At 40.2% G+C, this 18,183-nt stretch overlaps 1 protein-coding gene across 1 annotated transcript in view; it reads left to right on the top strand.

The window, feature by feature from the left end:
• The first annotated feature begins 3,231 nt into the window (after positions 1-3,231).
• The window catches only part of tox3 (TOX high mobility group box family member 3), a 40,414-nt gene continuing 25,462 nt past the window's right edge, over positions 3,232-18,183 (top strand). The window contains exon 1 of the mRNA XM_069174325.1: positions 3,232-4,080. Coding sequence (XP_069030426.1) covers positions 3,979-4,080 — 102 coding nt within the window. The 5' untranslated portion in view covers positions 3,232-3,978. The remainder of the gene's footprint in view (positions 4,081-18,183) is intronic.

Here is an 18,183-nt window from a genome sequence, read left to right as displayed (position 1 = left end):
TATTTTTTACCTGTTTTCACTCTTCCACTGCAGCTACCTATAAACCTGATCACACAATCTTCCAGTCGGTGGGCTTCTGTGGCTCCCCGGTGTAAACATATGCTGTGGGGCACTTCCACTCAAAAATAATGTCTCTGATCTGGTTGTCTGGAAATAACGGCAGCAGCCTAAAAGTAACACTTGCAAAGTCTTGTTTTGTTTCTGACTTTGAAAACAGAGAGGTGTGTTGGGAGAATTGTGCACATGCTTCAAGTACAGTGAGCATTTACAGTGGTGAAGTGCACAGGGTTGTGTCAGGTGGCCAGGGATACATAAGCATTTTCAGCAGGAAGGGCGGGGACGAAAACTGCCAGGGTGAATCACCACTGCAATTATCAACTGCAATAAAAAGATCCCTTTCTTTGATAAAGAGTCAAAGGTATATGCCTGTGTACGATGAATTTCAGGAGGGTACAATTATTTTTGGCAACATAATAGATTTTTATTGTTGCTCTGTAATCCAATAACTGTAATCAGTGATCTGTTGTTGGTTGCTGCATATACAATATACTGTATGTGACATTGAACGAATGACATTCCCATTGAAATTGGCTGTGTTGGCTGTTCTTGGTGATCAGGCTCAGCTACTGGTCAGTCTTCATCCATATCAATGTTTTTTTTTTTTTTAATTAATTTAGCAATACAGTCGTATTAATTCGTCTTAAGTTATATGTGGATTAATTAGTGCTGTTAAGCAAACCTTTAATGAAAGTCAGCACCAATGAAATATGTCATGTCTTGTTCAAGCTGTGCAAATCAAAGGTGCAAAATGAAAACTTGATTTTGGCACCATATGTTGCCCATATGGCCGTGTTTGCCTGAAATTAATAATACATGAATAATAGGCAGGTCAAAAAGAGTCATTTTGAAACATCATATAGGTTGTTTTGTAAGACACTGACAAACTGACTGTCATTTTGGTATGAGGACACATTTAAAACACATGTATTGATATCATGAAAGTAAAAAAAAAATAGTTTCAAATTCCACGTTTAGCATAACAAGAGCAGTGTATTATTTCCTCAGCAGCCTCCTGCACCACCACCTTCATCCTGTGCTATTTTCTTACACTTTTCTCTTTTATTTATTATAATTATTAAATAAGCCATTGTTTTTGCATTGAAGTAGTATTTTTATATGTTGTCTGAAACACAGCCGTAGCCATGGTCAATTTATAACATTAAGTCTGGTTTGTGGAGAGGCTGTTATTTACTTACTCAATAATTAACTTATGATTTTGATAAACTGTATTTGACATATGAGGAGGTGATGAAGAGTATCTAAAATATCACAGTATAGTGCAACTGAATGTGTGTGCATACAAACTGGTAAAAGAGAAGACACTGTAAATGATAAAAACATGCACAGTTTAAAGTCAAATGGAAGACAGGACACCTCACTAGGTTTAACATTCATCTTTGAATGAAATAATAACAGAAAGCAATTACCAAACAACCTCAGCTAGCCAAATGATAAAAACACAGATGCCAGGTACATTTCCATCCTCCTGAGTTATCCACAAGGATAAGCCACAGCATGGTGTGACTGCCCGTTTTTCAGTTTTCAAGAAAGCAATTCATCAACCCAACAAATAAATTGTAGTGAACTTCAACGGAAAGATCTTTTTCACAAACACAATGAGGAAAGCACAAGTGGATTTTCCTCACTGTGACAAGTCAAAATGTGTAACCTGAAAAAGGGTTTGTAAAACAGATCCAAACACATAGCACTGTGGAAGGATTAGTTACTTGAGCTAGCAAACATATTCTAATGCTTATAATAGAAAGCTTCATGCTTTTTGCTCACAGCAGGATCACAGGATATAAGTCGTCACATTGAGCATCAGTTTAAGTGTTGTATCTCTGGAATAATATTAGTAACCCTACAAAGGAGTAGCTCCAACCCTGGATTGTTTCCCTCATACATTGCAAATTGATAACTTTTGTTTGCAGTTGGTCACCATGAAATTACTGCTCCTGTTTATTTGTGCAGACAGAGACATCAAAAATACAAACTGTGGAAAAAGTTACAGATGTGGAGAAACATGCAAGTGGTATGACAATAAAGGTGTGATCAGAAAACAGGAATAATACAACTAAAGGCTGGGAAGTTAGTGGTAAATTCTGAGTCTGAGTTTAATTAGTCACATAAACACACACTCAGACCTCAGACTGCACAGAAAAATGGACGTAGTCTCCGGATCTGAAAAGATAAGCCATAAAGTGCAATATCACTGACAGCCAGTAGGGGCTAGCTTTAAAATACCTCTGTCTCAAACAGACTCCCATTCCCAAGTGTCAACTTCTTTCAGAAAATAAAGTCATAAATCTTTTTCAACAAGTCATTATGGTGTCATTTCTTGATTTCACTCTTTCTGGTCAGTGTTCTGGTTGTCCATCTGAAAATAGTTCCATAATTAATTAGATATTAGTATTCAATGAGAGGTAAGTTTGGGGGGGGGGGGTGTCTGGTTTGATTGACAGGCCTGGAGTGCAGGCATATTTATGCTATAGGTAGGCAGGTATAGTGTCCTCAGGTTTTCAGTCAGATCCACAGCTTGCTCCTCTCCAGCTCGTCCAAACATGGTCACTTCTGGCTCCCAAAAAACAAGATGGTGACGCCATTATCTTCTGTGACAAGTCAAAATGTCTGTCATGAAAGGTGTATATCAAAAGCGAAATGTGGCCAAACTGAACTGAAAAGTAACCGTGCACCCAGCTTGTTTCCTGATCCTTGAGTTGTGGTGCCTTTTATTATACACAAAAAAATTGCAGAAGACATGCAAAAACAAGTAGAACAATAAACAAATTAAAAAGCTGCTGGATTTAAAAAAAAAAAAAAAAAAAAAAAAAAGGCAGCTGCTACCTGTCAGCATTAGCTTTAGTGATGTAGGTTAAAACATGATAAAAAAAAGTTATGTTTGGCTGTGACAATTAACTAAATAAATCAGTCACAGTTTGAAAGGACATAAAAATTGAATGTGGGTTAAAACAATAAACTTCACATAGACATGCAAAAAAAATAAAATAAAAAAAGACCCCTAATTGTGATTAATTATCTTATGCCAAGATGTCACATGGATTTAAATGCAGTGTTTTCATGGGAGTGGCTTAGTGTGTTTGGGGAGTGGCTGGCTTGTTCACACATTTTGCCTTGTTCATCACTAAGGACAGGCAGAGCCGAGAGCTGAGCGGGGCTACTCAGTGTACTACATCACGCACACTAATTGCACCATCTGTGGAGTTGGTGTTCTGCTTGTTTTTACAAACGTTGCGTTTAGCAGATGGGCTCGGGCGGCCGGCTCAGCTACCGCTTCCTCAAAAACTGCTTCACCAACTAGTTTTCTAAGTTGGAGAAATACACTTCAGAGAGACAACGAGCGGAGGATACGCGTCCTGTTTTGACGTGCGGACTTTTTTTTTTTTTTTTTTTTACTTCGCGGTTATATTCGCCACTTTATTCCAGTTTTTTTTGTTGTTGTTTTTGTTGTCCCTGCGCGTGCAGCAGGAGGAAGAGAAGGTGGACCCCACGCTCAGTCGCCGATCTCGTGGCTTCTTTGTATACAGCAGCAGCAGCAGCTGTGTGTAAATGCATGGGCACACCGCGTCTGCTCCTCTTGAGGGACAGCTTCCTGGGCTCAGTCCAACCTTCATGTGGGCTTCCTCAGAAATGAAGCTGCTGAACCAGGTGTAGAGGAGGAATATCACAAACTTTTACCTGTCCCCCCCCCACCCACCCCCTCCCTCCTCTCTCTCTCTCTCTCTCTCTCTCTCTCTCTCTCTCTCTACCGTGTTATCTCGTCTAGCCCGACAAAGCTTCGGGTCACTTTCGCTGCCCGTCTTTTCTCCGTCTCCGTGCGCTTGGATTGTAAACGGCAGAAACCCATTGAGCTCCGTGCAGAAGCAGGCTACAGCTACAGCTGCGCGGCTCCCTCTCACCATGGATGTAAGATTTTATCCGACTGCTGGTGGGAATTCTATTCCGGGAGATCCACCAAACCTGGATTTTGCCCACTGTTTGGGCTACTACAACTTCAATAAGGTGAGAACACCCTCCTCGCCTTTTGTTTTGTGCTCTACGCTATTCTTGTTTTGTCTTGTGGTGACCACGTTGTTGCTGCAACCATGAATGCACCGGGGCTGATTTAACCCCCGATGAGTGAAACTCTGCCCTAAATTAAGTTCATGTAATTTGAACTGCCTTCCTCTCTCCATCCTCCCTCCTTCAATCTTAGCTCTCCTGTAAGAGGTTGCTTAATTAATAACCCCCCCCCCCCCCCCCCTTTTACCGCAAACTTTGTTGTTGTGCATTAGTACTGGAAATGGGAGCACAGGACAAGTGTAGTGGCACAGTGTTACTTTTTTGTCCAGCTAAGACCTGCCTCGTTGCACTGCCAAACTCTCGCCAGAGTGATGTGAGCCACAGTCCTGGGCGCTGTTGCCTTTACGGTTTCATGTTCCTCAACATCAGCGGTGGATCATTGCATCAGCACCCAGTTAGAATGTGATGAACATAAGATCCTGTGTATCAAGTGTCAAACGAACTGCTCCTCTTAATGATGCACTTTAAGTAGCATGTTGGAGAAATGGATGTCAGCCCTTTGGTTAATTGCAGGCTATTCAACTTTATTTAACGAGCTTAAACACATGCTGTTGATAGCTTTTGCAGACAGTGCTTAAAATGAACTCTCTGATTTATCAATTCTCAACATCTCTTAATTGGAAAAACATGCACACACAAAGAGACATAGATTTACTATTTATCTGATCAGTATGAATGCAATCATTGTCAGCGCTGTGCTGTGAACTCATCTTACACATGGCATCAGTTATAACAGTTTTACCCACTCGATGCCTGGTTACATAGCTGCTTTTTCTACCTTGTTTACAAGTTGTTAAAGTCCCTTCCATACATCTGTATGCAAGCACCTCTGTGTCTGAGTTGAGAATGGGAACATATCTGAGGTGTGACAAGTTTATTTGCTCTTCAATGGAAGGCAGGGTTTATGTAAAACAGTTTGTGTTGTGTGTGTGTGATGTAACACTTGAACTGCTGGGCCTGTGATCCATCAGCAGCTTGACTCGCATGTACCCCAGCAAGAGGGAGCATCATTATGACAGACAGAAATCACATAACTGCTGCCTTTTATCAAGTCTAATCAATGGTACCTCCTACGTCCCCCACCCCTCTTCACACACACACACACACACACACACACACACACACACACACACACACACACGCTCACACTCACACGCACACACACGCTCACACGCACACACACTCCCCCCCTCCCCCCAAATTATTCAGCCCTATAGTGCAGCTCCGTTTGCAATCTGATGCTGCTCAAAACAGTTACCAGGTTTGTCTCACTGTTTCATCAGCTCTTTGTCATTTGGCCAAGTTGTCATATGTGCCCAATTTCATCATGTCTTCATCAGCCTTAAGAAACTTTAACTACATTGCTTTGAATTGGTGTAAGAGTTAAAACGCGATTTTATTCCTGCTCATAAATTCCCCAGGTCAAGTGAAATTTTCCATCTGTAACAGTAATTGGCCACAATGCAAAAGGAGGCAGGGAGCGAGAGGGAGGGTGGTGAGAAGGTGCTTATCCAGTATCTCTACCAGTTATGTTGGGGAGAGAGATGGAGGGAGGGAGGGAGAGAGAGAGCGAGAGAAAGAGCGAGTACAAAGCATGTATTTCATGCTAATTACAATGCCCTTCCACGGTGAACAAATAGGTCCTTTTGCATACATCTTTCAAATAAGCCTCCAATTTATTTGAATCAGATCGCTGAAAGGTAGCACAATGCAGGGCGGTTAGTCATCCAAAAGATGTGGCATGCTTACAAGTCACACAGAACTGAAGCATTGCTTCTTTAATCTATTTATAAGCTGTCACAGCACCTTTTGCAAACAGCAAAACGTTCACTAGATTCTCCGTTTTGATTTGAAATCCCCTCTCAAAACGCTGGCGCAGGAAATGTTCAATTTTAATGACAACAGAGACAGAGGGGCCCAGCGGCACTTTGAAACATCACAGATTGTTTTAAATTTACAGAAAAATCCCAACGAGTGGCACAAACTTAATTAGGTGCTGCCGTCATTACTAATGAAGCTGCCTGTTTTTTTGGCAAAGCGATGAAGGAGAAAGAGGTGCTGAAGAGAAACACGCCACAACTTCACACAGCGGAATAATGCCCATAAAATCTTGTTTAGGAAGAAAAACCCTTCCTTGTAATCTGGTAGAATGAAATGCAGTTTGTCAAAACTCGAAATGCAGTGAAGGTTTATTTCTGAGTTTGAAGCATTAACGGCAGAGCGTGTGGGTGGGTGATATGGCTGTCACAGCAGGGTCCATTTCTCTTAAACTACCTAGACTTGAGGTTGAACACGGATCAGCTATGCTCAAGGGCATACCCACCAAGGCTCCTACTTTTACTGATTGGTTGTTACTTCAGGTTGCGTTGTTTTCAATTTATCTGATAATGACTCTTAGTTTCCCCGGCTCTTCGGCTTCTGCTGAGAACACCTGGTTGTAATCAGTAAAATATATAAAAACTGCCTCTTAAAGTTTGGAAAACTTTAAATGGATGAACGGGCTTACAAGTATATTTTTAAGCATGGTTCTGTTTTGTCTAATTTCTTATTTTTAGAGATGCCAGTGATGCAAGACATTTGACGCTAACATGTTTTTTTTTTTCTGGGCAGGCCTCTCAGTCAATGCACACCTCAACCAAAGACAAGAAGCTGGTGGGCTTTGACTGGTTTTGGTATTTGTAAAAGTCAAATGTGATCGACTTTAATGGTTTCATGAAAGAAACCCAGTGTTATTCCCATATTTATGGCCATCTGGTCTTTTTTTCCCCCTCAAGGTTTAATAATGTTTCAGATACAGTATCCATTTAGTGTGGGCTTTCATTACCTCCAGGCGCCAAGAAATCACCAACAGATGTTAATACAAACTCTTCACCTGCACTGGTGCTAACACTGAAGGTTTATTTGCAAAAGTAATTCCAGCACCACTGAGACATCATAGCTCTTTGTAGTTCGGAGTTAATCATACATTAGACTACCATACATACAATTTCGTCTTAGATTTCTTTATCTAATATGTTGATATGGCATAATAGTTGAGGCTCCATTACAGTGAAGTGATGTCCTTTTCTGAACATACCAGACTGTTCTAACTTTTCTATCATTTGCCTTTACCAACATTTATTATATTCACCTTACCGATGTTTATTTATAAAAACATGTCCATTGCTTAAATATTTAGTTAAAGTACTTATAGTCATCCCTACAATATCATCATGATATTGATATGATAGGTCCAAAAATACTGTGATGTTTGACTTTGTCCATATCAGCCAGTCCTACATTACAGTATTTCAATGCCAGCATTGCAGGAGTTTATAGATAAACATATCGATTAATTTAGGATTTATATTATAATTGTAGATGTAATGGTCCTGCAGGACTGTTATTGTTGATGTGTGGTGTTATATAGAAACATACAAGTCAGTATTTTGCCTGCAGTCAGTAATTCCCTTTCTATGTTGTAGTCTTATTAGCTGTATTGAGTTCCCCGCTAGATTAAAAACATACATCAACAAAGTGTCTACAAGATAAAACGATGGACATTTTAGCATGTTTTTCATTACAGGATTACGTTAACGAGTTAACCAACGTCTGTGTGTAATTGTTATTGACTAACTTTTTCTTTGAAACATGTTCACTAGTTTGGTTGGCTACACTGTAAACGGATGGAGCAGTTGCTCATTTGGTAGAGTAGCTTCTCAATCTGCATTTGCTGGAGTTTTAAACCACACCAATTACCACAAGCATCACCAAATCAACCAGGGCTGACAACTTTATAGGTGCTACATAATAATAGTCTTTTCTGAGAAATGATTTTGATGACACACCCTCTTTTACTGCACATGTTCTACTTGTTTTGCCTTTCAACTAAATGTAGGGAGAGTTTGTTTACCAGTTCCTTTCTATTTAGTGATCAACTCATCTCTGTTATAAAAGACTGACTGTGCTGTAAAAGCAAAACGTTACACAAGACTTCACATGATGAAGTAGCTGCAATTGTCAGAGGATTTTATTGAGTCTGTAAAATGTGCTAACATTAAGACAGAAGCCTTCTTCTGGTTCACTGGCGTCCTACTAACATATACATATGTAAGCAAAGCAAAAGCAGCAAAGACTGAAGGGTTGAAGTGAATTACTGTACTTTCACAGCAGCCAACCCTCAGGCAATAAGTTCGTATTGTGTCCAAACCATAATGTGCCAGGCTTCTTTTGTCTCTGTTGTTTTTTTTCTGCTTCATCGGGAGGGAAGGGGTTAACACTCCTTTCAACCAGGGGGCCTTGTGCATCTCTCCAGTGTACACAGCTGGTGCCATTTCATCACACACATTCTAAACATATCCAAACACAACTTTAAATGTGCGTGTGTGCGGTAGTGCAGTGTGCGGGGGTGTAACCTTACAGGCTGTCTGCTTTGTCAAACTCAACAGTTGATGGATATGACTCCAAGGTGTATGTTAAATGTGTAAATGTCCTCGAAGTGAATAGCTGATGTGTATGGCTGAGTCTTTTAATTGTAGCTTGTCAGGAGATGTAGTTCAGCAGATTTATTAAACACCTAATTTTCCCACTGAGACTAGAGTGTTATTTTTAGTTCGCCCGCTCGGAGACACACTGTACTTGGAGTTCCTGCCTCTAAGAATGAGCGCTCTGTGTGACAGACCACACTACACGTATGTCTACATAGAGCAGATGTTCACATTTTGTGAACACACAGCGCTGTGCTTCCTGCTCGGTGTTTCTTCTGAACAATATCGATGATGGTTGCCATGATCCTACAAAGATGCAGCAGTAACAGAGACATATGTAAGAGAGGAGGAGGCCTAAACAAGAGGTCTAACAGCCTCTTATCAAACCATGAGGCTGATGGTTTCTGATTTGTGTAGCAGCACATTATCACAGCTGTCACTCTCTTTACTTTGTTGATCATGTTGAGATGTTGACATATGGCACACACGTGCGCGCGCGCGAACACACACACACACACACACACACACACACACACACACACACACACACACACACACACACACACACACACACACACACACACACACACACACACACCTACCTAGCAGGTCCCCCTGAATTTGTTTCAGTTCATTTCAACTTGTTATACCACAATAATCTGTTGATCTGAACCAACAGTGTGAGGCTGTGGGAAACACAAGACCAGGTTGTCTGCTTTGTTTACGAGGTGGATGTGACAAAGGCCCTGAAATCTTAGACAGACATACACCATTACCCAGATCAGCACTCGTAAAGACCCTCTGTAATCCTGCCATCACTGCTCATAAATCCACTTCATTACATCTCCCCATGCATTGCTCAGCGCGGTTCATTTAGGCAGACCTCACACTCTGAAGTTGTTTCCCAACTGGTGGGTTGAGGACCCAGAGGGCCCCACGTGTCCCTCTGGCATGGCAGTAGAAAAAGACTATCTCAGTGGACTGATGTGGTCTGAGCATGTGATCTCATGGCCAGTGACAAATAAGGGCCCCAGGGTAAACCAGTACAAGAATCCATGCTTACATGTTATGTAAACCATATGCACACAATGTTATGTTTTAACCCTGGCACTGTTCCTCCCGACTGAACTAAAACAACTTTCTCTTTCTGGACTATGTGTAGGTGCATGAGTGTTTCAAAAACATCTTGCAGCCGTGCGAAGAGGATGGATGTACAATGGAGTCACATTTAGACACATTTTATCACTGCTTCACCCTTCAAACTAATTTAAGTGCTCCAAAAGTTATTTGGTTATTTCATTGTCCCATGAATCATAAGAATCAAACTGGAGAGTTCAGATGTGTAGTATGGAACAATATGTTGCTCAGATAAAAATTGCTTTCCTTTTTTTTTTTTTTCTCCAAAATATGTAAATAGTTGATGCATCATTAATTAGTCGAATCAAACATGACACAACTGAATTTAATAAAACATGCAGAGCTATCCACGTGCCCTTTAATTTTAAAAGTTGTGTGATAAAACACTAACATATTTAAAGAAAAGTGATTTTTGTGAGGAGATCCACAAAAAAACTGATCCCACTCCAAAAACATTCACGGGTCATAGACGCACCCAGACACTGAACTCAACTACCAGACAGCTGTTAACCTTATCTGCAGCTCCCTATAAAGGAAGAAAAGATGACATCGTCCATGTCAGCGAGGCGGCTGAGGTTTAGTTTTAGGAGTTGATGATGTGAAGATAAGACTGAGATTCTACTTAACTCAAGGACCAGCAGCACTTGGTTTACCAGAGTTTTGCTAACACTGACATGAGAAATAGTAAAACTGCCGTCTCGGTTAATTTATCTTGTGAGGTCCGAAGTAAACATTAACGTCCAGAGGCCATTTTGAATGTCTATTTTTGCGAGTACTGTGCCCATTTGAATCAAAGCAGAGACTCCACAGGAGATATTTTTCCTCCATGATCAAGTGTTTTATTCTGGTTTTGGCTCACTACATCTTTGACAGCATGAACCTTGCTGACTTATTAAAAGGAGAGGGGAGAACTCCCCCTGTGCCCCAGAAAACAGCTTTTACTGTGAATTAAGCAGTTTTCAAAAGGACCAGTCAATCACTTCTGGTTGGCTGATTCAATAAGTGTTGTGTCTCTTTAGTGGTTAGCCTCACTGTTAAGACACATTCATTTTTTTTAAGCTTTCCAGAGAGGCAGCCATTCCATGTTTCATAGATCTAATGTCCAATTCTCTTAATGGGCTCACAGACTGCATCAAAACATTCTGCTGGATTCCTTTTAACTTGACTTGCTTGACTTAAACTCTTGGCTCTTTCCAAGGAGCACAAGCTACTGACGGATGTCCTCCATCGCACACAGTTTTGGGTCATATTTTCTATCCAGAACCAGTCGAATTCATTGCTTCTGTCTTTATATTAGGCTTCTTTCCTCCAGCTGTTTTTGATATGTACTTCTAAGTAAACGTCCAGTTGGGATAACTGCAGAATACCACATTTTTAAAATGGAGATATTATTCCCAAAATGCATAAGAGTTTTGTCAACCAGAAAATAATTACGGCGTGGGTGCAGGATTTCTCTCTGTACTCCAATTTAGCTGTGACCATTCAAACTAAAGCAGCCTACTCGGATAAATATTACTCACTGTACCAACACTTATTTGTGTATCAGGTTCAGTGTGAATCTCTTTCTCATTAGAGGAGTTTGGGCTGCAGGTGTGCAGTATGACATGTTCCACAGTGTGATTAAAGCTCCTGCCCCCCCTCCTTCATCACACATTCCCATAATGCAGCATGTTACCAGGTTGCACTAAAAGCACTGACAATAGTAGCAGGTGTGCAAATATTCCTCCGACCCGTTGGACAAAGAGCTTAAATAACGCGGGTAAATAAAACCTTTATTTGAACGGTCAAATAGATGGCATGTTGGCACAAACTGCCGCAGGGTTCAAGTAAGACTTAACTGAAGCAGCAAAATATGCAAGCGCCACCTTTGAAACATCTTTTCAGAAAAAAAAAGAAGATGTATTTGCAGCTTACAAGTAAAACAAACAGCCTTGATCACTGATTTGCCTCCTGTTTCTGTGATTATTTGTCAGTGATTGCCAACTGCTCCTTCTCAAACATAAAGTCAGTGGCAGTTGGATAATGTTACTGTAACAACCATAGCAAGAATACTGCAGCCTATAAACCTACTTCACCCCCTAAACAGGCTTTTATAGTCTCCCACAATCAGAGAACTACCATCTCACCCTGCAACTGTTTGAATGGGTCTTTTATATACGTGCTGCAGACTGATAAGGATTCTCTGACATGAGTGCTCTGTTTTTTTGACATAATTGTTCAGTTGAATGATGTCAAGATCAGAATATAGAGCACTGTTGCAGGATTGTCTTTGACTGTTGAGTCCCAGAGGGCAACAGAACAGCTGTTCTCAGAAGGATATGTTTGCACTTGAATGTCTCTTCCATATTAATTCACTTCCACTCTCTCTTTTTTTGCTCATTTTTTACAACAATCTTTAGATTTTCTCACTGTGAACTTTTGTGTTTGCTCAGCCTGTGCAAACCTGACCTGAACCATAAGACTCGATACGCTGAACTTTTTCAATATTGATCTAAGATCATAATCTTTTCTTAACCCTCAACCAAGAGCTTTTTATGGTTGCCTAGCACAACCATAAAGATGTTAATCATGCTTTAGTTGTCAGGACTGGAAGACAAAGAAAGATGTTATACTTTTTTTCAAATACTCTGTTGACTCATCTCTCTTACATTATGTTTTTAACTATAATTGCCTATCAACTGTCTTCATTTGAAGGAGCTCAGCTCTGACCATGTTACTGAAATATCACTGTTTTGAGAAGTCTTGAGAGAGATTTTCCATCTGATGTAAATCATGCAATATTCATGAATCCATCTAGTTTTTATTCAGTTACACAATCAAAAGGAACAATGGACCCGGCCTCAGTAAAGAGCTTCTGCCACAAACTAGAGTCTAGTCCCTGAAACCTCGACCGGGATTATGAATGGGGTGCGTGAAATTCTTGAGCCGACTTCTGATATTTTCCAGAGTTGAAGTCGAGACTCATTCTCAGCATGTCCTTGTTTACTGAACTCTCGCATGTGGTCATAGTGTGGGATGGCAGAAGTAGAAACAAGATCAAGGTCTGAGGCCTCCACATTGGCAGGGTTTCCCTCCCTGCACAGCCTTTTCTTTCAAAATGACCATTCCTTCCAAGGAAACTGATCTAGTTTCTCATCTTTGGAGCTTCTGAGTCGTAGTGTAACTTTTCAAATACCTGCAAAAGCTTGGGAAAAGGTTATTTTTTTTCAAAAAATAAGCTTAACTACATTTTTGTTCTCTCCTGCTGATAAACAAGAAGAGAAGCTGAATGATTACACTGTTTCAAAGGCATTACAGGCAGCTGATTAAAGTGTTAGGTTGGAGTTAGCCAAGGTTAACCATCCATAATGAAACACTTTGAAAATAATGATACGCTGCATGGTTTTATGAAGGCTTGTAGCTGCTCAGCTCAGCAGTGGTGACCTTCAGCAGTTCCACAAGCTAATCGTAGTGATCCCACAGCACCCCTGTAGTTTTGAGACTCCATTAGCTTGTGATATTCATCCAAGAGAGAGAGCTCACACAAGGTCTTCCTCTTCTTGTGTCACCGAGGTGGCTCACCATCTACACTTTCAAATCTCTTCATCAGACGTGTCTTCAGCTTTGATTTGTGAATGTGGATATGTGGCGTAGAGAGCGATTGTATATCACCTTTTACATTGCAATCAGCTGACACACTTAAATGACTACAAAAGTGAAACTTCAGCTACTGGATCCACACAATCTATGAATATAATATGTTGTATAAACTGACTAAAGTAACAGTAATTGTCTTAACAATATTACACCACTTGTGTGTACTTGTCATCTATTATTGCAGGGCCAGTTATGAAAACAGCTGCATATTGTACACCTGGGTAGTCTGGATTGTACTCTTGCCAGTACGTATCGAAAACTGGCTGCGATCCACACAATACCATTACTAATAACTACAATATTTTTGCATTAACTGACAAGTATATACCTTTGGGATGCTATAGAACATATGGAGGCTGCCTGGAATCATCTGAAATGTGATGGCCTTCTTTTAACTACAGGGAATTATTGTTCTGTTTTTTTTTCTTATGAATCACTGTACAGTACCAAATATTTTTCTGTACATTAATACAAATAACCATATCAAATCATATCTATCTTATATACTTAAACATGTCTTAACGTCATACTCAGAAGTTTGAGAGGCATATTAATAAATTATATGTACACTTCTGCTTGAAATTATGAAATAATGAAATTCTCTGAAGCTGCTACAGTGTTTGCTGTTAATTACTGATTTAACAGCCAGTAAATTATGTTTGAATACTGCTGCTATTGAGATAGCATTTCCATGGTGTTGTACAAATAAGTATTTTTGCTGATCTGTGCTATTTTTGTGCTGCGTGGGTGGGGTGGGCAGAGGGGGACGCATGTAAATTGCTGCATTATCCTGCTGGCATGCTTGACACACAGAGGCAAATTCCTATCAGCTTTAGGTGATTTAGCTGTGAATTTCCACCAAATTTAGCTGAACATGGATGAACACGCAGCCTGTTTATATTCGGATACCCAGTGTACCCACTCCTGACATAGTTGTTGACATTGTTGACATGTAACGGGACAGCTTCATGTTCAGCTTCACTTTTGGAGGGTGTTAATTTTTTTTCTTCCCTGAAAACATCCCCAACAGGAACTAATTAACGAATAAGAATAATTGCCCAGCTCTTTCATTCATCACCACAGTCTCTCATAACAGGCAAGCTTCAAGGAGGAACAACAAAGTAGTACATAAATCAAAGTAGTTTCCTTTGCCAAGCCAGAACCCCCTGGGAGGTACCTTGGTGCTTAATTAAAATCCAGAAGGATCATGTTTTAAGTGTAGGTGAGCGAGCACTGAATAACAATGACAAATCATACCCCAGAGCATTAGTGGTGTGTTTTGGAAAAGAATAACAGCATTTTTTTTTTTTCTTCCCCCATACAGAATAAATGAGATTTAAAGTGAAAGAAGAAAGCTGTTTTCAGTGCATTGTGGCACAAAGATTGTTGTAAATATAGCCTGGCTGCTGAACCTGCCAAAACCAGGATTGACATATTAATCTCATAATTACCCATACAGGATTAGAATGAAACAGCTCATTATTAGACATTATTTGATGGCTTACCCTTTCAGTGCACTGTTTATCATCCATTTTATAAGCTTTGCAATCCCCCAAGGCAGCTGCAGTATACAACCTTACATCTGTCAAACTGTCACAGGTCATCACCTGCTGTATCAATGCATACCTGAGTAAGTACATACGTGAGTGTGAAAGGAAAGTAGTATTTAGTTTCATCAGAGATGCTAGCTTCTCTTACCTTTAGCTACAGTGGCAACTCTGACAATTACAACATGATGGTAAAATGCACTATAAAGTCAGAGAATTTAGAAATGCAAATTAAACAATAGTATCTATCTAAATGTTGCTAATATTAGCTAACATTAACGTCCACAACATCTGGTCATACCAGACAAAGCAAAGCTGTTTCAGCAGAAAAACCCTGAGTGGATTAAATTGTGCAATGATGCATTTAATTACTTGTGAGTTCAGTGGTAAGAAGGAGAATGTGTTATTTCTTATTCCAGTTATTACATAGGCTCTCTCTAAATTAAGACCCCATATGGCTGCAAGTGCAAAAATAAAGGAGCTTTTAGGATAATTAGTTGTTTTGGTTGGCAAACTATCTCTTTTTAAAGACAGAATCCTCCCCAGCAAATCATCTAAAAGGTGCCAAATGATGACATTCATGAAGTAGTAGCGCAAAGTGCTGGTAAAGCATTTTCTAAGACTTCATATCCTGTAATACAAAATTTGTAGTGGCGCATAGACATTTGCATCAACCTTCTCTATGTTGTGTGTATTGTGGGATGACCACAGTGGCAGTCCTGAGGGCTATTGGTGTCCCTGATCTTTGAGTTTCCAGATCTGACATCTCTGCACTGACTGGTCTCTGGGCTACAGCCACTGATACAGTGGGCAATGATCAGATGAAACACGATGTGGAATCACATTTTCTAGGGGCTCCAATTAGAATATAAACTGTCCTACATACTGCTGTTTCTGCAAGCATCATAATTGTGATGTGCACTGGCTCTTAGGAGAGGCTAAAAAAAGGCAAAGAACATTAAAAAGGGAACGTGTGTAGCTATCAGCAGAAAAGAAAACTCTCCAAAGTCAAATCCGCTCAATTACAGAGCTCTGGAGAGCTATCCCCAAGCAACCCTTCCATTGGCTAATCAGTCACAGCAAATTGCAGTGGTGAATATTTCAGACTCGACAGATTTGAATAAAGACATCTTGATTATTTCACTGTTGTACTGTACTCTCGAATAATTTTAGAGGCCTTCAGTTGGAGCCTGCATAAATTCTTGATTTAAGGAGCAGGGGGAAAGTCGAGGGAGAAAAGCAAACACAAGGGCTGTCAGTCAATGTGGCGAGCTAATTGGGTCGATCTCTTTAGCGAAGATGAATGAAGAGATTAACTCTCCCTATGTGTCCAGTGAATCTCCCCCTCTGGCTCCAGGTAAATTAGCCGATGACAAGTTGACAGTGGGAATTTTGTTCCTCACGCCGACTTAAAGCTGCAGCCAGTGTTTTACAGCATGGCGCCCCCTGTTGAAATCACTCCTTTTTCTCATTACTCTTGTTTAATATATTGATTGGATATATACTAATTGGATCAGTGACCTTTATCTTTCAGGGTTTGTTGACTGAATATACCTGTCAGAAACCCTTTTCCATGTATTTTGGCCTGTAAAAGCTTTGGTTGTTGAATTATACATTTAGTTGCTCACCACCTCTTCCTATAAAGAACAAGATGCCTCAAGATATCTCACACACTGAGACACACTCAGTATACACTCTTTGTATACTATATACTGTATATACTTGCAGAGAACTGCAGCAGAGGGTCAAACAAGCCTAATGAAGACAAATGAAGAGTGATGGGAGAACATGTGCACAGGAAGGTGCGAGTGCAGATCCGACTGTGCCCTGCTCTGATTTATTTTAGTGGAGAAACTCGCAGCATGGTTCTAAAATAGAGGTTAAGGCTCAAATACAGAAAATGTCAGTGACCCCCTTTTTTAGCCGCCTGCACTGGAGAAATGGGATAAAAGTGCTCCAAGGGAGCTGTGGTCAAAGGAGCAAATCAATAGAGCTGTAAATAGGGTTTGTATAAATTCAATGTGTACGGTTACTTTACATGATCAAAAAGAACAGATTTAGGGCTATTTGCTTGTACACTCCTGTGTGTGTTTTCTTTAACTGCAGTGTGTATATATTGTGCATGCAAGTATAAGATTTGTGTGACAAATGGATGTTCACTTATTTGCCTCATACTATCATTAGGGAAAATCGGTCTGGATTGTCCAATTTGATTGGCCACACACTGACAAGTGTCATCAAACAAAAAAAGATCTTTGCATAGAGGTTTTTACCTTGTGTGAACACTTTGCTAACTTACCCTGTTCTCTTGCAAAAGTGCTGCTTCCACACACAGCAGACCTCCAGGTTTCCCAGCTGCTCTGATCTCCAACCTGTTGTTTTCCCACAGAGGAAAGGAATCATTTTTGCATTATGACTAAAGGATGTGTAATGTCTCTTTGTTCCGAAGCTCTTTAAATGTCAGCGCAATGATATGGAATCAAAATTGAAGCTTAGTGTTTGTAATTATTCAAAGCTGGTATCTTAATCTCACACTGCTTTTGAAGTAGGAAATGTTAAAGTGACATTTTGAGTTTAAATACTGTTAAAAACACTAGTGAAGCACTTAGCCTGATGGTGGCTGTCACCAGAAAAACAATGTCTGCGTCTCAACAGCTGTCAGGTTTGCTAATGATGTCCTGGTGTGCTGTCAATCTAGCAGATGAACGGACAATAGTATGCCAAGGAGAAAATGCTTGAAACAGCTAATTGCTACTAAGAGCTCACTCAACCATACTGTAACTACTATGTGTTCGCAGATGTCTTTTCCAGCTGCTATTTCATTATGGAACTCAAAGACATTACAGAATCACTGCACTGGTTTTCTTTATGAGCCTGTGTTGATGCACATCAAGTCTTAATAATTATAGATACATTATTGCAACACAAGCAGAAGAAAAAAAAAAAACCACACACACAAAAGTGCACAAACAGCACAAAGCAAAAACCTCTATATCTGCGCATTTTCATTATTTCACCTAATTTGCCCCCGTCATTCCGTTAATCTCTGCCAACTTGTTGATTGTCAGTTTGGAGACACATTTCTGGAGACAAGCCCAAGAGTATTTGCAGCCGGACCTCTGTCAGTAGCGCCAAGCAACACAGCCACAAATTGGAATGTGGTACAGTTCTGGGAAAGCAGCCAAGATTTAAATTAGACAATAACCTCTGCTCTCTCTATATTGCCTCTCTTTTCCAGCTGCAGGCCGAGCCATTTG

Source organism: Embiotoca jacksoni, unplaced genomic scaffold (genome assembly GCF_022577435.1).
Source record: "Embiotoca jacksoni isolate LCO1_2020_lvr unplaced genomic scaffold, fEmbJac1.0.p SCAF_6, whole genome shotgun sequence".
Classification (NCBI taxonomy): domain Eukaryota; kingdom Metazoa; phylum Chordata; class Actinopteri; family Embiotocidae; genus Embiotoca; species Embiotoca jacksoni.
This window is presented reverse-complemented; position numbering and strand designations above follow the sequence as displayed.